This window comes from Hypanus sabinus, chromosome 14 (genome assembly GCF_030144855.1).
Source record: "Hypanus sabinus isolate sHypSab1 chromosome 14, sHypSab1.hap1, whole genome shotgun sequence".
NCBI classification, from domain to species: domain Eukaryota; kingdom Metazoa; phylum Chordata; class Chondrichthyes; order Myliobatiformes; family Dasyatidae; genus Hypanus; species Hypanus sabinus.
In genome coordinates this window covers 71,862,451-71,882,969 of record NC_082719.1, presented here as the reverse complement: position 1 = coordinate 71,882,969, position 20,519 = coordinate 71,862,451, and the positions used below count along the sequence as shown (strand labels likewise).

The 20,519-nt window shown below is 39.5% G+C and overlaps 1 protein-coding gene across 1 annotated transcript; it reads right to left on the bottom strand.

The window, feature by feature from the left end:
- Window positions 1–2,412: 2,412 nt before the first annotated feature.
- LOC132404872 (molybdopterin synthase sulfur carrier subunit) lies at window positions 2,413–18,551 on the bottom strand. The gene is made up of 3 exons (XM_059989434.1): window positions 17,924–18,551; window positions 7,450–7,571; window positions 2,413–2,546 (listed from the first exon to the last, which is right to left on the bottom strand). The coding sequence occupies exons 1-3, from the start codon at window positions 17,933–17,935 to the stop codon at window positions 2,420–2,422; spliced, it is 261 nt and encodes an 86-aa protein (XP_059845417.1). The 5' UTR covers window positions 17,936–18,551; the 3' UTR covers window positions 2,413–2,419.
- Window positions 18,552–20,519: the final 1,968 nt, after the last annotated feature.

Below are 20,519 nucleotides of genomic sequence, written 5' to 3'. Positions count from 1 at the left end.
CTTAGGAGTGTTAGAAGGGGTATGAGAAGGTCCTGGCAAGTAGAATTAAAGAAAGCCACAAGGTGTTCTACATGTATGTGAAGAACAAGAGGTTGGCCAGAGTGAAGGTAGGACTGATCAGGGATTGTAGAGGAAATGTATGCCTGGACTCAGAGAGGTCCTTACTGAATACAGGATCCACCAGCAAGAGAAACTTTGATGTTTGTGAGGACAGCATAAAACAGGCAGGTATTCTTCAACATGTTGAAGTTAAAACAGAGTATGTGCTCAAACATTTGAGGTACTCGAGTCACAAGGTAATGTTGCAGATCTATAAAATCCTAGTTAGACCACACTTAGAATATTGTGCTCAGTTCTGGTCGCCTCATTACAAGAAGGATGTGAAAACTTTAGAGAGGGTGCAGAGGAGGTTTACCAGGATGCTACCTGGACAAAAGGGCATGTCTTATGAAGAAAGGCTGAGCGAGCTAGGGCCTTAATCTTTGGAGTGAAGGAGAATGAGAGATTGGCTAATAAGAGGCACAGAAAGGGTAGATAGCCAAATACATTTTTTCCAAGGCCCATAACGACTAATCTGAGGGATTTTAAGGTGATTGAAGGAAAATATAAGAAGGACGTCAGAGGTAGATGGTGGGTGCAATGAATACCCTGGCAGGGGTGGTGATGAAGGCAGATGCATGAGGGGCATTTAAAAAACTCTTAAGATAAGCACATGGATGAGAGAAAAATGGGGGGGTTATGAAGGAGGAAAGGGTTATATTGATCTTAAGAGTAGTGTTAAAAGGTCAGCATAAAATCATGGACCGAAGGGCCTGTATTGTGCTGGAATGTTCTACGTTTTATGTTTAAATAAATCTAGTGAAGATACTCAGAATGATTTCCTGGTTGCCTGAAAGTGAATGTGATATACCTCAAAGAATGGCAATGCCAATAACAGGATTCTGATACTTTTAAAACTTACTTTAACAGGTCATTCTGAATTTGTAACTTTAAAGTTTAAGAAGAAAATAAATATTGGTTATCAGACCACAGTACCATAAAATTTACATTATTCATCAGAAATACTCTGAAGTAAAGAATTAAGATAAAACAGAAAAATATTTGGTTTCACTACAAATATATATGGTTTCAAAGCAAATTGAATAAACATATGCTAATGATGCCATGTTAACAGCTTTATCATAATTAGGCATTTCGGCACGTGATGGCAGTAGTCTCATACGATAAGATGCCTGTAGGAATTACAAGTTTGTGCCACAACATCAGTGAAAATGGAATTGGTATGCTTTTTTTAGACACATCAGCCAGCAGTTTCTAATTGAAGTGCTAAAGGGCACATTTCTTCCCAATAAGACCTTATCAAATCTAAGGTTATAATCAGCGTGGGTCGTTTAACAACACTGTAACTTCAAGTTACAAGATCACAAGACATGGTGCAGTAGTAGACTATTTACCCATCTGATCCACTCTACCACTCAAGCATGGCTGCTTTTTTTTTTAGAAACACCATTCTCTCATCTTCTCCCTGTAACACTTAAACCCCGTACCAGTCAGAAAACTATCAGTCTCTGCCTTGAACACCCCCTTATGTCCACAATCCATCAGTGGCAACAAATTCCACAGATTTACCACCCTATTTTTAAAGACATTCATCTGTTTTAAAGAACATCCTTTTATTCTGAGTCTGTGCTCTTGAATCCTAGACTCTCCTATTAATGGAAACATCCTCTCCATGTTTACTCTATCCAGGCCTTTCAGTATCAAGTAGGTCTCAATGAATATTCTCCCCTCATCCTTCTGAACTTTACCGAACAGATGTCTAGAAACATAAAATGCCCTTCATTTGTTAAGCATTTCATTCCTGTGACCATTTTTGTGAATCTCCTCTGAACTTTCTCCAGGACCAGTAAATCTTTCCTTAGATGCTGTGCCCACAGTTACCACCTCTTTACCATTCCAGTTCCAATTAAAAGTTTTCAACCCAAAATATTAACTCTGTTTTTCTTTCCATAGATGCCTTCTGACCTGCTGAATGTTTCCAGACTTCAGTTTTTTTAGTTTGGTTCTTATTTAATGTGGTGGTACAAAATGCTCCAGGCTCTAGAAAGGTTTATACTACATCAAATCCCTTTCCCTAATAAAATAACTAAATATTCCTATTCTGTTTCTTTTTGTTCATACTCAAATAAGTCATGTTTATTTACAGTGACATCTACATAAAAATAATATGGCTCCATATAATAAAGACTCAAAACCAAGTGGATGTAGACGAAAAGGAAAAATCAGAAGACATGGATCAACGGAATCTTTGGATCTAGCTAAAATCAAAGAGTCAATCAGGAATTTTAACATTCGTCCTCCTGCACCTGATGTTATATTTGAAGAGAAGCTGGAAATACCTGCATATGTATCCCAGGAACTAGCCCCCACTGATAGGGGGGATGACAGCAATCTCGTCTCCTGGCTCGAGGAACAGAAGTTGATCTCCCAGGATGATGAATTCCTGACGAACAGCAAGAATGATATGATCCCTTATGGTACCAAGTCTGTAGATCCGGTAAGAAAGGAAAAGCATTCAATGTATTTGTGTCATTTAATACTGAGAGCTTAACTTTTCTGATTTCAACTAGATCGTTCAGGTTCTCCCAGGTAATGGTCTACAAAGTTCTCTAAATATGATTTCAGGTTTCCAAACAAAACTGTGCGTAATTACAATCTATTCTCACCCCTGAAGAAAATATAGTCAATTCTTGATTGAGCGCTCGGAAATGCTGCATTTTACCAATGAATTCCATCAACTGGAGGAGCAACTGGATATAACACTATCAATTTGCGTGGCAAAAATTAAGCACTTAGTATCATTGTTGCTTTTCATATGGGTTCTATAGCCTAAGCAATATTGTCTTCTTATGCTCAGTGTGTAGAACATTTTGTAAAAACAAATATAAGATGACAGTTTTGATCAAATATGCAGGTTTCAACATTTCACAAAATAGCACTTCCAATGAAAGATGGAGGAGAGCCTGTCAACTTTCTGGCATTTATTTGTAAACATCCCGAAAAGATCCAAAACAAGTTTCTACAAATGGCCAACACAAACACCAGCTCTGCCAACCTCAAAACTGATATCCAAAAACATTCAATGACAGTTTAAAAAAATAAAACTTGGGGAACAATTTGAAAATATCAAAGAATAACAAACAGTAAAAATAAATGCACTTAAAACTAAAAATTAATTTAAATATATACATGAAATCTTTTCTTCCTCAAAGCTCTTGCACTCCACTTAAATCAGGGACTCCCAAACTTCTTTATGCCATGGACCCCTACCATTAACCAAGCGCTCTGTGGACCTCAGCTTGAGAACCTCTGATTTAACTGAACAGGCTTACTATTCCAATGTGTTCAGTCAACAAATTTAGCAGCGCAAGTGCTAAGGAACTGCTAATAGTCTGAATTCCACAAGGGGTCCAAATTGGGAAGATGTCTGTAAAAACCCAGCTCAGAGCAACCAGAATGTTCAGGGCCTCCTAATTTACAAGAAATCCCAAGTATGGTAGCACTCACTTGGAGAAATACAGACTGTTAGCAATGAAATGCCAGCATTTCGCACTAAGTTCCAAGTCAATATATAGAATATTCATCATTGCATTTTTTTATTTAGGCCCTCCGGCCCAACAACCCGCCTACTTAACCTTAGCATAATCAGAGTGCAATTTACAATGACCAACTAACCGACTAACCAGTGCATCTCAAAACTGTCGTAGGAAATCAGAGTGCCCGGAGGAAACTTACAAGGTCATGGGGAGAACATACAAACCAGAGATGAACTCTGAACTCCAACACCCCAGCTGTATTAGCATCACTCTAACCCTTGGCACCCAAATATTTATGGCTGAATATTCCTCATATTTTTTTCTGCTGCCAGTGGAAAAGATTAAAGTACAGGACAAGTGGATGAAATTATTAACGCTGCATACAGATTTTGAGTGTAAACATTTAGTTTAGATATCCAGATGGCGGCATGCTGGGACACAGGGGCTACTCTGGCTCCCAATAATGGTGCTAGCTTTAAATTCTTAGATAGTATTTCTAAGATTCTAGACAGGGATTTCAGTTGTCCAAAGCCCTCTGAATAGAGAGCCACTGAACTCTTAGACTTTGGTATGAAAACTGCACTGTGGCGGACAGGAAGGCTCCACAACACGTAGTCAAAATAACCCAACGCATCACTAGCACCAGCTAACCAACCACTAAGGACATATATACAGAAAGGTGTCAGTAAAGAATCAGTAACATCATCCATATGATCCACACACCCCACTCACGGACTGCTTGTCACACTCCCATCTGGGAGAAATCTATGTTGCATCCATGCCAGGACCACCATACTCAAAACACGGTTACTTTCCCCAAACAGGAATATTGATCAACACCTCCACTCACTAACTCTACCACCATTTTATTACTTCCTCACAGTTACTTTCTGTCACTTTATGGACATACAATCAATCTATGTATTTATGCTATCTTGTGTACTTATATTTATTGTGTGTTTTTATTATTATTGTGTTCTTTATCTTTTGTAATTGTTTTGTGCTACATCAGATCCTGAGTAACTATTATTTCATTTTCCTTGTGCTTATATACAGGAAATGATACTGAACAATCTTGAATCATTACCATGGTTACAGCACCATATTAATGCTATAACATTATTGCATTAGAATAAATTATTAAAAACTGTACAATCACATGCATCTAAAAACAACAAAAATAATCCCCCCTCCACTCAACCCAGGACAGTGAACATGTGTCAGGATCAAGTGATAGAAAAGCAACTGAATCAATTGTACTAAGATGGAGAATTAAAGACTATGGTAGTGATTCTGCTCAGTTTCTTTCACAGGAGGAATCCACAGGCACAACATAATGAAAAATTTATCATGACAATGTTTTCTTTTACTTTGCAAAGGTATTTAAGGAGCTAAATCAGCTTTATTTTCAAAGAGACTATTTTATAGGTGATACAAATTTGTTTCGGCCAGATGTACAAATGCAGACAAATACAGACTTTTCATTCATTTTAAATGCAAACTTAAATGCATTAGATCCTAGGGGATTTGTGGAAATCATTTCTCAGTCTAATTAATTATCGTCAAGTCAATTAGCCTTTGATAAGAAAAATAGCAAAAACTTTTGATTGAAATTTAGCGCAGAAATATTAAAAGCACTTTTATACATGAGGACAAAAGTACAATAACAAGAGATTATGCTACCCCTAATAAAGATTTATTTTTGCTTTGTTGGACAACTGCTTCCAATCTAGGGCTCCACAAGAATATGAAAGCTTTAAAAAAAGGTACAGAAGATATTTATTAAAATGGATACAAGCAGCAGGGTTTAAGATTATATGATTAAATTAATGATGCTGGAGTTGTTTTTCTTGCAGAAAGGAATATTAAAAGAAAATTTTGATGTGGTTAAAATTATGTAGGTTTTGATATAAGAAATTTAGAAAATTTGTATCAAATGGCTGAAATGGTGATAACCTGAAAACTGGCTGACAAGTGAACTGAGGAAAACCTATTATTAGCAATATGATTAGGATTTGGAATTCACAGCTTCAAAAGGAAAGAGTACATAAGTGAACATGAGATATTTGCAGCAGGCAAAGAATGGGGAAAGAATAGTGAAGTGAGGTTACCTGGATGAAAATTGTCAGGGCTATTCAATAAAATTACTTTTTTTCTGCTCTTTACTGTTCTCTGATGTATTCATTCAGCTGCATAGAAAAATCTCAAACATTTTTCACAAGTATGAAATCTATTAAAAATGCGATTCAAGGCCTTGTGATTTGGCATTTGCAGGGTAGAGAAGGTTGAATCAATAGATAGCACTTAGTTTTTTTTACAATAAGTATTTGGTAAAGTGCTACATAAAAGTTTGCAGAATAAGAGGAGGGTGGCTAACAGATTAGTAAGCATAAAAGACAGTCAGAAATAAATGGGTACTTTTGAAGTTGTTAAGTTGTATCAACTTAGGTGCCCCAGGAATCAGTAGGGAAGTCTTGCAACAGATGCCGAAAACATCAGTGACATCACACCTAGAATAACAAGTTCAGATTTACAGTACTCTCCATCAGGAATAAGGTACAAGAGCCTGAAAACTCACACCATCAGGTTCAAGAACAGCTATTACCCTGCAACTGTCAGACTCCAGACTCTTGAACCAGAGGGAATAACTTCAATAAACTTCACTCACCCTAACACTGAACTGTTCCCACAACCTATGAACTCACATTGAAGGTCTCTTCATCTCATGTTTTTGATATTTATTGCTATTTATTTACTTTTTTTGTTTTTTTTTCCTTTTTTTGTAATTTGCAGTTTATCATATTTTGCACATTGATTGTCCATTCCGCTGGGTGCAGTCTTTAAATCAACTCTACTGAGCTTCTTAGAATTACTGTGCATGCCTGCAAGAAAATGAATCTCAGGGTTGTAAATGATGATACTTTGATCATACATTTACTTTGAAATTACTTCTGAAGAGATATTCTCACATTGGAGGTAATTCAAACATGGTTATTAACTGTAGTGAAGAGATAATTTTATGACAAACAACCAGCTGGTTGGGGCAAAGCTGACTGGAACTTAGAGGAATGAGTTATTATCTTATTGAAGTAAATAATATTCAGAAAGGAATTAACAAATAATATGCTGATATGATGCTTTCCCTCATGGTGGAAATCCAGGAAAAGGGGGTTCAGTCTTAAAATAAGGAACTCATTTCAGATAGAAATCCAAACAAGGGCAAATGGGATTAGAGTAGATGGGCAAAAAAAGTCAACATGGACCTGGTGGGCCAAGTGACCCATTTCTCTGCTTTGTGACTCTGACTCGATGAGGAGTTATTTCTTCTAGTCTGTTGCAAATCTTTATAGTCCTCTATCTCAGAGAGCTGTCAAGGACAAATCATTGAATTATTTTCAAGGCTGAGATTAAAAAAAAATATATACATATATATACACACATATATACACTTAGATGATAAGCAACTGAGCCACAAAATGAAGTTGAGAAAATGATCAGATCACCATTCATTTCACTGGATAGCAGAACAGCAACAGGGCCCCATGACCTACTTGTGGTCCTACTTCTTGTGCTCTTAAATTGATAATAAACCAATACAGATATTAGGAGAATGGAAAGCTTCGTCACATGGATAAGTTTACTGAGGATCAGATGCCCAGTAACTCAATATAACTAGGACCCAATGTCTTTATTTTAGTTTAGGCCACTGTACAAAAACATTTTTCTTAATGCAAATTAGAAAATCAAAATACTAATTCGAGCATTCCTAATACAAGTGAAATCACAAACTCAAGATCAAGATTGGTCTTCCAGGGAAAAAAGACTTTCTTATGAAGATATCAAATTGCAGTACCTGGGATGTTTCCTAACGATTTCCTCCCATAGTTGTAAAGAAGTAAGCTGATGTGGAACAGAAAGCACCTCAGAATGAATTCCTGAGAGTTCAGCACTCTTGGCAAAGTACAGCACTGTAACCTGTTGTTAAAAGACAAGTATTTAATGCAGCAAAACCACAAATACTCAAAGAACGAAAAACTTATTTACCTATTCTCATGTGAAAAGAACTCAATTAAGAATAAGCACTTGTTATCAAATCAAGTGTGGACTTCTCAAATCATTTGTATACTGTAAAATGCATTTCAAAATATGTACTTTATCAAAAACATTTTTAACAATTAATGCAAGGCTCCTAATAAAGGGTATGTACTAAGATACTGGCCTCATTCTACAACCACCATTCTCTTAGTGTATATTATTTATGATATGTAAGTTCCTATTGAAGTATTAAAGGTCCATTTAAGACCATAAGACATAGGATCAGAATTAGGCCATTCAGCCTATTGAATCTGCTCTGCCATTCCATTGTGGCAGATTTATTGTCCCTCTCATCCCCATTCTCCTTCTCTCTCCCCCATAACCTTTGATACCCAGATTAATCTAGAACATATCGATCTCTGCCTTAAATATACCCAATGATTTGACCTACACAGCCATCTTTGGCAATAATTCCACAGAGTCATAGCCTCTGGCTAAAGAACTCAACTCTATTCTAAATAGATCTCCCTCTATTCTCAGGCTGTGCCCTTTGGTCCTAGACTCCCCCACTAGAGGAAATATGCCCTTCACATCCACTCTATCTAGGCCATTCAATATTCAATTGATTTCCATGAAATCTCCCCTTATACTTCTAAACTCTGTATACAGGCCCAAACCATCAAACGCTCCTCATATGTTAACACTTTCATTCATTGAATCATTCTTATGAACCTTCTATAGACATTGTCCAATGCCAGCACATCTTTTCTTAGATCAGGGGCCCAAAACTACTTACAATACTCCAAATGCAGTCTGACCAATGCTTTCTAAAGCCTCAGCATTACATCCTTGCTTTTGTACTCTAGTCCTCTCAAAATTAATGTTAACATTGCATTTGTCTTCCTTACCACTGATTCAACCTGCAAGTTAGCCTTTAGGGAATCCTTCACGAGGACTCCCAGATCCCTTTGCACCTGTTTTTCTGAATTTAGAAAATAGTCCACTCCTTTATTCCTACTACCAAAATGCATAACCATGCACTTCCCTATATTCCATCTGCCACTTCTTTGTCTATTCTCCCAATCTGCCTAAATCCTTCTGCAGTCACTCTACATCTTCAGCACATTCTACCCCTCCATCTATCTTTGATCATCCGCAAACTTGGCCACAAAACCATCAATTCCGTCATCCAAATAACTTACATATACAAGAAGTGGTCCCAATACCAAACCCTGAGGAGTACTACTAGTCACTGTCAGCCAACCAGAAAAGGCCCCATTTATTCTAACTCTTTGCCATCTGCCAGTCAGCCAATCTTCTATCCATGCTAGTACCTTCCATGTAATATCATGGCTCCCATCTTGTTGGAACAGCCTTATGCGTGGTACCTCATCAAAGGCTTTCTGAAAATCCAAATAAACAACATCCACGGACTCTCCTTTGTCTATCCTGCCTGTTATTTTCTCAAAGAATTTCAACAGATTTGTCAGAATCAGAAGCAGGTTTAATATCACTGGCATATGGCACGAAATTTGTTGACTTTATGGCAGCAGTTCAATGCAATACATAGTAATGGAGGGAAAAATATACTTATATGTAATTCACATTTTTTATATCATGTATATTAAATAATTCAATTAAATAAGTAGTGCAAAAATTGAAATAAAAAAGTAGTGAGGTAGTGTTCACAGGTTCAACGTGCATTCAGAAATCGGTGGCAGGGGGCGGGAAGAATCATTAAGTACATGCCTTCATGCTTCTATCCCTCCTTCCTGATGGTAGCAATGAGAACAAGTCATGACCTGGGTGACGGGGGTCCTTAATGTTGGATGCCACCATTTTGAGGGATCACTCCTTGAAGATGTCCTGGATACAATGGTTAGTCATGATGGAGCTCTCTGCAGCTTACTTCAATCCTGTGCAGTAACCCCTCCCCCATACCAAACGGTGATGCAGCCATTTAGAATGTTCTCCAAAGTACATCTGTAGAAATTAACGAGCATTTTTGGAGATATACCAAATCTTCTCAACTTCCTAATGAAATATAGCCGCTGTCATGCCTTCTTTGTAGCAGCATTGATATGTTAGCTCCAGGTTAGATCCTCGGGGATATTGACACCAAGCAATTTGAAATTGTTCACTCTCTCCACTTCTGATGCCTCTATGAGGACTGCTGTATGTTCCCTCATCTTACCCTTTCTGAAGTCCACAATCAGCTCTTTGGTCTTACTGTTGTTGAGTGCAAGGTTGCTGCTACGACACTGCTCAACTAACTGATATATCTCACTCCTGCACGCCTTCTTGTCACCATTTGAAACTGCCAGCAATTGTAATCATCGTCAAATTTATAGATGACAGTTGCGCTTTACCTAGCCACGCAGCCACAGGTGTAGAGAGTAGAGAAGTAGACTAAGCACATATCCCTGAAGTGCACAAGGGTTGATTGTCAATGAGGTGGAGATTTTGTTTCTGATCCACCCAGATAGTAGTCCACCAATTAGGAAGTGAAGGATCCAGTTACAGAGGAAGGTATAGAAGCCCAGGTTCTGGAGGTTTTCAATCAGGACTGCATGAAACCATGCTGACTTCGGTTTACTATGAAATGGGCCTCCAAGTACCCTGAAACTTCATCCTTAATAACAGACTCCAACCATTGAAGTCAGGCTAATTAGTCTATAATTTCCTTTCTTCTGCCTGCCTCCGTTCTTAAGAGTGGAGTAACCTTTGCAATTCTCCAGTCCTCCAGGACCATCCCAGAATCTAGTAATTCTTGAAAAATCATTACTAATGCCTCCACAATCTCCTTAGCTCCCTCTTTCAGAACCCTGAGATGTAGTCCACCTGGTCCAGGTAACTTGTGTACCTTCAAACTGTTCAGCTTCTCAAACACTTTCTCCTTAGTAATAGCAATGACACTCACTTCTGATCCTTACATTCTCGCATTTCTGACATTCTGCTAGTTTCTTCTATGGTGAAGACTGATGCAAAATACTTCATCAGCCAATTATCTGTCTCTCATTACGGCCTCTCCAGCATCATTTTCCAATTATCTGATATCCACTCTCGTCTCTCTTTTACTTTTTGTATATGAAAAAAACTTTTTTATCCTCTTTTATATTATTGGTCAGCTTACCTTCACATTTCATCTTTTCTCTCTTATAGCTATTTAGTTGCCTTCTGTTGGTTTATAAAAGCTTCCCAATCCTCACTAATTTTTGCTATATTACGTGCCCTCTCTTTTGGTTTTATGCTGTCTTTCACTTCCCTAGTGAGCCACGGTTGCCTCATCTTCCCTTTAGAATATTTCTTCATCTTTGGGATGCATCCTTCACGCACCTTCCAAATTGGTCCTAGAAACCTGCACATTGCTGTTCTGCCATCATGCCTGCCAGTATTCCCAACCAAACAACACTGGCCAGCTCCTCTCTCATGCTTCTGTAATTCCCTTTACTCCACTGTAATACTAATATATTTGGTTTTAGCTTCTCCTTCTCAAACTGCAGTGAATTCTGTCGTACTATGATCACTGGCTCCTAAGGGCTCCTTTACCTGAAACTCCCTAATCAAATCTGTGTGAATACATAATACCCAATCTCAAAATATTGTTCCCCCATTGGGCTCAACCACATACTGCTCCAAAAAGCCATCTCGTGGGCATTCCACAAATTGACTTTCTTGGGATCCAGCACCAACCTTATTTTCCTAATCTATCTGCATACTGAAATCCCCCATGACTATCGCCCTTTTTGAATGCCTTTTCTACCTCCCATTGCAACAAGTGTGCTTAACATGATTAGAGCTACATGCCTAAATGGACTCAAATATTGTGAGAAAAGGTGAAAAGTTCTACATTTTTCAAGTGAATTTAATGGCTTTCAGTTTGAAACATGTTGCAGAAATCAGAAAGCCACATTTAACCTTGCAAAAATAGTAAAAATGTTTCTTAATATTTTTAATTGTTCCATTGAAATGTTAATCAAATAGCAATCTACAGATGTTAATTAGCAGTACAGAAGCAACATTTTAATTTGTTTATAGCCATATACCTAAGGGGGTAAATAGTAATTATAACCTCAACAGTAAAATTCCAGCAATTTTAAAAGTGCTATATTTTACTGGTCCCCACAGTCTTTGCTCTCTCTAGCATCTTCACTTCCAAATACCCAAAATATCTACTCTTCCATTTATGGTCTCTCATTCATTAGCAAATGTAACTACTTTATTATTGACACTTGAGCTTCAACTGTTAAGGCCTTACAGTACCTTGAAAAAGTATTCAGCCCCCACAACTATTTTCACATTTTACTGTCTCATCTTCTAAATCTAAGACCATAAGAATTAGACCACTTAGCCCATTGGGTATGCTCCACCACTTAAACTTAGCTGATCCAATTTTTCTCCCAGCCCCAATCTCCTGCCTTCTCCCTATACCCCTTCATGCACTGGCTAATCAAAAATCTATCATCCTCACCTTAAATATAAAGACCTGGCCTCCACAGCTGACTGTGGCAAAGATTTCCACAGATTCACCACTCTCTGGCTAAAGAAATTTCTCATCTCCGTTCTAAAAGGGTGTCGTGAGGCTGTGTCCTCTGGTCTTATACTCTCCCACCATAGGAAACTTCCTCTCAATCCCTCCATTCAATAGATTTCAATTAGGTCTCACCTCATTCTTCTGAATTCTAGTGAATACAGGCACAGAGCCATTAAACGCTCTTCATAGGACAAGCCATTCAATCGTGGAATCATTTTTGTGAACCTCCTTGGAATCCTCTCCAGTTTAAACACATCCTTTATAAGATAAGGGGCCCAAAACTGCACACAACACTCCAAGCGAAGCCTCACCAGTACTTTATCAAGCCTCAAATTACATCCTTGTTTTTAAATTCCAGTCCTCTCGAAATGAATACTAACATCAGATTTGCCACCTTCACTACAGTCTCAAATTTTAGGGAATCCTGCACAAGTATTCCCAAGTCCCCTTGTGCCTCAGTTTATTCATATTTTCTCTCCATTTAAAAAATAGTCAACCCTCTCATTTCTTCCACCAAGAAATGCCTGACCATACACTTCCCAACACTATATTTCATCTGCCATTTTCGTGCCCATTCTCCTATTCAGTCCAAGTACTTTGGTAGCCTCTCTGCTTCCACAAAACTACCTGGCCCTCCACCTATTTTCATATCATCTGTAAACTTTGCAACAAAGCCATCAATTTCATCATCCAAATGATTAACATATAACAAAAAAAAAGAACAGGTCCCAACTCAGACCCCTGTGTAACACCACTAGTCACTGGCAGCCAACCATAAAAGGCTACCTTTATTCCCACACTTTACCTCCTGCCAATGAGCCACTGTTTTACCCATACTAGGCTCTTTCCTGTAATACCATGGGCCCATAGCTTGTTAAGCAGCCTTGTCAAAAGACTTCTGAAAATCCAAGTACAAACATCAACCAATTCTCCTTTGCCTATCCTACTTATTGTTTCAAAGAACATGCAATATTTTGCATGACTATGAAATCATGAAAATATTTTGAAGTAAGATTTTTTAAGCAAATCTATAAAACATCGTTTGTCATATCAAATCACAAGAAAAATTTCAAAACCTGTCAACAATTTACTAAAAATTAAAAACCAAAAGTTTGAGGCCGAAAATGTGTTCATCCCCAGTGTGCTAAATTTCCTCAGGTGTAATACTACATATTACCTTACCAACTCACCCAATTTGTTGATGCAGAAAACTGAGGAATCACCTGTTTCCAATAAATTCACAAAATAAATACCCCCTTGCTCTGTAAGGTCCAATAGTATGGAAATCTTTCATCAGACCAAACCAAAGTAAAGACAAAAGAGCATTCAAGACAAGTCAGTGAATTTATATGGTAATAGAAAAAATAAAAAGCACAAATCTGGGGAAGGGTACGAGTCCATTTGAAAGGCACTGAATATACCTCAGAGCTCAGTACATGAAAAAGTGGAAAAATTATGAAATCATAGCCACACTGCCAAGGTCTGGCTGCACACTCCCCCACCCTATGCTTTGTTGCAGGTGAAGAATGGCACTTGTAAGAGAGGCTTCTATGACGCAACAGTCACTCTGAGTCAGCTGCAAAGGTCAATGACTGCAAACAAGATGAAGTTCATGGCTCCACAATCTCTAAGGCCTTGCCCAAAAGGGTGTTTATGAAAGAGTGGAAAGGAAGAAGCCCTGGCTAAAAAAAAAGCATATGCTTTCCCATAAAGATTTTGTACGGCATCACTTAAAATATACTGTGAAGATGTGGAAGAAAGTTGGATGAAACTAAAGTGGAACTTTTTGGCCTTAACACTAAACGGTACATATAGCGAAAATCTAATACATCAACCAGGTGACACCATCCCTACTGTAAAGTATGGTGGATGGAGCATCATGCAGTGGGAATGCTTCTCAGCAGCAGAGACTGCAAGTCTGGTCATGACTGATGGGAAGAAGAATGCTGCTAAATACAAAAAGATCCTCGATAAAAACCAGCTGACCAGGGGAGGAAGTTTGTCTTTCAGCAGGACAGCAACCCAAAGCACACTGCCAGAGCAACCATGGAGTGGCTTCAAATGAAAATGAAGAAAACTGATGTCCTTGAGTGACTTAGCCAATCCTGAACTTAATTCAATCAAACATCTCTGGCAAGGTCTCAAGATTACTGACCACAGCCATTCCCCAACTAATCTGGCACAGCTTGAGCAATTCTGCAAGGAGGAATGGGTAAATCTTGCTCCACCACATTGTGCAAAACTAATAGAAATTTATCCAAAAAGGCTGTAATAGCTGTGTGAAGTGGTTCCATTATGTACTTGACAAAAGGGGGTGGGAATGTGAATACTTTTGAACTGCTGACATTTCAGTTTTTCCTCAATTTTCTTGGGGGGCTCTACTGTGAAAAAAGGACCATTTGAATCACAAATGAAAATTCTCAGTTAAATTGATCAAAATCCCTGACTGTAATACTTGTTTCTGTGAACAAAGGGTTTGGGGCTGAATACTCTATAAGGCACTTCATGTTCTGGTTTTCTCTCACTAAACTTCTCTGTCTACCAATCTTTCTCTTTGAAGGAATTTCATAAGACCTACCTTTATGACCAAGCTTTCAATATCTATCCTAAAATACCCTCATGCTTTTTGAGGTAAACCAAATGTAATTTTGTTTTATACATTTCTGTGAAGTATGGGGGGGGGGGGGGGGGTTACCACATCTACAATACAGAAATATAAATTGTTGTTTATATAAAAAGTGTCTCTTATGTATCATTAAGTATCTCTCTGAGACAGAGACAAAGATGACAGCTTACAGGCAACTTTTTGATGTGATCCAGAAGCTTAAGTCAAAATGGATCAGAGGCTAGCCATCAAAATGGATACAAAAAAGGCTTGAAAATTGCAAAGAAGGTTGTCTAAGAATGAAGTGGGATATAGATCAGCTGGGAAGTTGGGTGAAGTAGAAGCAAATGGAACTTAACCAGACAAGTGTGAGACAACACAAATAAAGTGCTGGAAAAACTCAGCAAGTCAGGCAATATTTATGCAGAGGAATAACAGGTCAAAACCCTTCATCAGGACTGGAAAGGAAGGGGAATGAAGCCAGGAAGTCAAATTCTGTAGGGTACTTAGAGTAAATGGTAAGGACCTTGGGAGTATTGATGTACATAGAGAATTCAGGATCTAAATCCATAGCTCACTGAAAGTAGCAACACGGGTGAGTAGGATAGTGAAAAAGCAGTGGATGTTGTCTATATGGACTTCAGTAAGGCCTTTGACAAGGTTCCACAAGGTTAGTTAGGAAGGTTCAATCGTTAGGTATTAATATTGAAGTAGTAAAATGGATTCAACAGTGGCTGGATGGGAGATGCCTGATAATAGTGGTGGATAACTGTTTGTCAGGTTGGAGGCCAGTGACTAGTGGTGTGCTTCAGCGATCTGTATTGGGTCCAATGTTGTTTGTCATATACATTAATGATCTGGATGATGGGATGGTAAATTGGATTAGTAAGTATGCAGATGATACTAAGGTAGGTGGCGTTGTGGATAATGAAGTAGGTTTTCAAAGTTTGCAGAGAGATTTAGGCCAGTTAGAAGGAGTGGGCTGAACGATGGAAGATGGAGTTTAATGCTGATAAGTGTGAGGTGCTACATTTTGGTAGGAATAATCCAAATAGGACATACATCGTAAATGGTAGGGCATTGAAGAATGCGGTAGAACAGGGTGATCTAGGAATAATGGTGCATAGTTCCCTGAAGGTGGAATCTCATGTGGGTAGGGTGGTGAAGAAAGCTTTTGGTATGCTGGCCTTTATAAATCAGAGCATTGAGTATAGGAGTTGGGATATAATGTTAAAATTGTACAAGGCATTGGTAAGGCTGAATTTGGAGTATTGTGTACAGTTCTGGTCACCAAATTATAGGAAAGATATCAACAAAATAGAGAGAGTACAGAGATTTACTAGAATGTTACCTGGGTTTCAGCACCTAAGTTACAGGGAAAGGCTGAACAAGTTAGGTCGTTATTCTTTGGAACATAGAAGGTTGAAGAGGGATTTAATAGAGGTATTTAAAATAATGAGGAGCATAGATCGAGTTGACATGGATAGGCTTTTTCCATTGAGAGTAAGGGAGATTCAAACAAGAAGACATGATTTGAGAGTTAGGGGGCAAAAGTTTAAGGGTAACACTAGGGGGAATTTCTTTACTCAGAGAGTGGTAGCTGTGTGGAATGAGCTTCCACTAGAACTGGTAGAGGCAGGTTCGGTATTGTCATTTAAAGTAAAATTGGATAGGTATATGGTCAGGAAAGGAATGGAGGGTTATGAGCTGAGTGTGGGCCAGTGGGACTAGGTGAGTGTAAGCATCAGCACGGACTAGAAGGGCCGAGATGGCCTGTTTCCGTGCTCTAATTGTTATATGGTTATATGTTATATTTAGTGTACTTTCCTTAATAAGTACAGGTATTGAGTATAAGAGTTAGGATGTCACATTGCAGTTGCACAAAACATTGGGTAGACCAAATAGAGAACGTGGTGTCTATAAAGAAAGTGCAGAAGACATCAGTATGCAGCCTGGAACAGAGGACTGTAGTTAGGTTCGGTTTATTCTCTCTGAAGTACAGGAGACTGAGGAAGTGACCTTTTACAAAGTTACGAGGGGCACACTCAAGAATTTTTTCCCCAGGGCAGCAGTGTCTAGAATTAAAAGCCTGATGTTTAAGGTGAAAGGTGAGAGGGGAAACATGAGGGGCAAGTTTTTCCACAAAGAAGATAGTGCATATCTGGATCAAGTTCCCCGAGGGGATGGTAGAAGCAGATACAATTACAACGTTTAAAAGTTATTTCGACAGGTAAATAGGTTAAAATAAAACAGAGATTGACACCCGGGCCTAATGCAGCCAAATAAAATTAGGGTAGAAAGGCATCACCATCAACATTGACGCAGTGAACTGAAAGAGCCAGACTTAAAGCTGTATGTTTCTATGATTCTTTAGGCATACTGTATTTGTTTAATGCTTGGATAGTCAATAATGCACTAAAATAAAACATTCTAAATTGTGGTGATGTACAGCTTAGTTATGGGAGGCATTAATCATCCTGTAAACTTTATTTAATGCACAAGGCATGCCAAATCAATTATTTGTTCTTTATCATTCAAAAATCAAGTTATTTCTGAAACTTTTATTTATAACTTTCGCAAAAAGCTCTCATTGCTTCATGTTTTGTTCATACTGAACTGTAACAATCTACCCCCCCCCCCAACAAAAAAATCAACAGTGATTTAAAGGACTGTCATATAACAGCTACTAGCCCAAGTGACATTTTCTTTGAGAAACACGAACCCGGGATGCAGTGATAGCAGGAATCACAAGAACAACAGCCCCATATCCCTGCAATATGCAATTTTTGCCCAGGAGCCAATTTACGAGTGGTAAAAATATTTATTAATATTGTAGGAGAGGCAAAATATCAAGTACCGTCTGCAGGTCAGCCTGAGCGCCAAAGTAAACCGAGGGATTCCGAGGACGTTCGTTCGTTCATTCCCCAAAAGTCCCAGCCGTGCGGCTCACCCGCCCCATGCTTCCCACAGACTCGCCGTCGGCGCCGTGAAGTCGGAGCAGCTGGAGGCCTCGACGGCGGAGGAGACGGGGCCGGCTCCGCGCCACTCACAAATCCAGCACCAGGCTGCGCCGGCTGCCGTAAGGAGCAGCTCCGGTGAGGCGGCGGTTGTCAACGGGTGTCTCTGGACGAATGCCGGGGTCCTGGGCCTTACCTGGGCGGTCATTCAGAAGACTTGGAAACCGCACCTTCTGCTAAAATCCAGCAGCGAACAACGGCGCTCCGGCTCGTCCAGTTCTCCTGCCTCTTCCTTAGAGAGAAGCACTCTTCCGGCTACTTTCAGATGTCACAACATTTACAAAAAAAAACAGGGGGGGGGGGGTGGAAAGTAGATTTAATCAAAATCAAAAGGAAGCAACGCCAGATTAAAGGGTGTGTTTACTGACATGACTTGTTATTTGTGGACAGTGGAGGCTTGCCAACCCTTAGGCCAGAGTCTTTGGAAAGAGCTGCGTGTATCGCTGTCATGAAGTCAGTCCTGAGGCTGCTGCTAACAGACATTTACACCACGTGCTAGTTTGTGCTCTGTCGGGTGAAAGTTAGTTACTGGCTGTTCCGCTATATTCCGTCTTCTGAGTTCAGGAACAGATGAAGGCGTAAAGAGAGCAGGAGATACAGCAACCAGACGCAACCATGGGGCGTACAAATTCTGCAAAACTGTCAAGATGATCTGCAGCCCACGAAGAGAGAAAACAAAACACAAAGGAGTTAATGACAGTCAACTGCCTGGCATTAATCTGGGCATCGTGTTCAGACACAGCAAAGTAGATGTGAGCCCAGTTTTTTTTTTATTAAACAAAATATACTTTATTCCAAAATAAAATTATATACAATAACCATTCAAAGACTTTCAGTTCTTTACAGTTGGTACCATTACTGTCTTTACAGTTTCAAAGTTCTAATGTTTTGCCACCCACGTGGCACTTTGTTCTTTCATATTTACATTCAGGGGGTATACCTCCAAACCCCACACCTCAACTCCCACGGGAGAAGGACCCTAGACTGTGTTCCTTCCCCACCGGGCCCTTGCGGTGGCTGCACCGAGTTTGAGTGCATCCCTCAGCACATACTCCTGCAGCTGAGAATGTGCCAGTCAGCAGCATTCCTCCACGGAGATCTCCGTGTGCTGGTAGACCATCAAGTTTCGGGCCGACCAAAGAGCGTCTTCGACCGAGTTGATGATCTGCACTGCACTGGATGTTGTTCTCCGTGTGTGTCCCCGGGAACAGCCCGTAGATCAGAGAGTCCTCTATTACGCAGCTGCCAGGGATGAACCTCGACACTGCCCCTTCCATCCTCCTCCACACGTTCTCTGCAAACCCACAGTGTGCAAAGAGGTGGGTCACCAACTCCTCCTCTCTGCAGTTGACCTTGCAAAATCCTCATCACAGTAATCTAGGATTGTAAATTGTGTGAATTTTCCCACAAACTAGTCAAGCAATAGACCTCATAGTCATGGCTCACAAAATTTTACCTTGCAGTTTGTTAGATGCCCCATCACAATCCCTCAGTACCTCATGTCCTGCCAGAAAAGTGCAAGTGAGAAGGAATGCCCCTTGGAGTTGCCAATGTTGATCCCAGACCTCATGGTTCAAGATCACTCAAATGGAAATAGATATGGGAGAGTCTTAAAGATTGATAGTCTCCAATAGAGAACCTGGAGAACAAATAGCAGAAGGGGTACCGAGTATTCCAAATCAGCCACCCAATCGTCCCATCGAGCTCCACCTGCTGACACATGGTACACCCTACAGTCCCACACAGGGAATCTCAGAATGCACAGAACTGCAGTGAAAATACATCATTATGTATCCATAGGAGACTGCTTGAGAAAGTAATTTAATCCACATTGTTCTGCATAATGGTACTGATTAGATTTCTCGCCATTTCATGATAAATCCAAACAAATTCAGTCTTCTTCTTTTGCATGACGTTTAACAATGGTTCATGGGTTCCAATTTATTGCAAGAATTTCTTGGTGTTTGAAGTATGAAAATAATGATCTGCAGCTTGGTATATCCTATCCGTATGCAAGCCATGCAAAAGTCTATTATCACAACACATTTCAAATTCTCTTCAAATGTCTGTTAAATATAAAGCATAGTAGAGATAACCACAACGTGCAGTAATTGTGAACACCATTCAGGAAATAGTGGTGCATGTTCCAACACTAAATAGCTTTAATATTTATCCAGCTGCTGAATATTGTCTACCCTTATCAGCATTTTAGCCCTTGACTGCTGGTTCCTGAAAGAATTGAAAATCCTCTGGTTTACCACTACGGTTGCCAGTCAATATTTTCCCAGTTCATTCTAGACAATTGTTCCTTCACATCTTTCTAACACCATTAAGGGCACTGGCTCTCAACTTGAAATGAGAGTGGAAACATGTGCGTGGAGTCGGAAGAGGTAGCGGAGGTAATTAATGAATACTTTGCTTCAGCACTCAGCAGTGTAAAGGTCTTTGGCAATTGTGGGGATGACTTAAAGTGGACTGAAACACTTGAATGTATAGACATTATGAAAGAGGATGTGTTGGAGCTTTTGAAAGGTATTATGTTAGATAAGTCGCTGGGACTGGATGAGATATACCCTAGGCTACTAAGGGAAGCAAGGGAGGAGATTGCTGATCCTCGTGATCTTTGCATCATCAATAGGGACGGGAGAAGTACCAGAGGATTGGAAGATAGCACACGTTGTTCCCTTGTTCAAGAAAGGGAGAAAAGATAACCCAGGAAAGTATAGACCCAG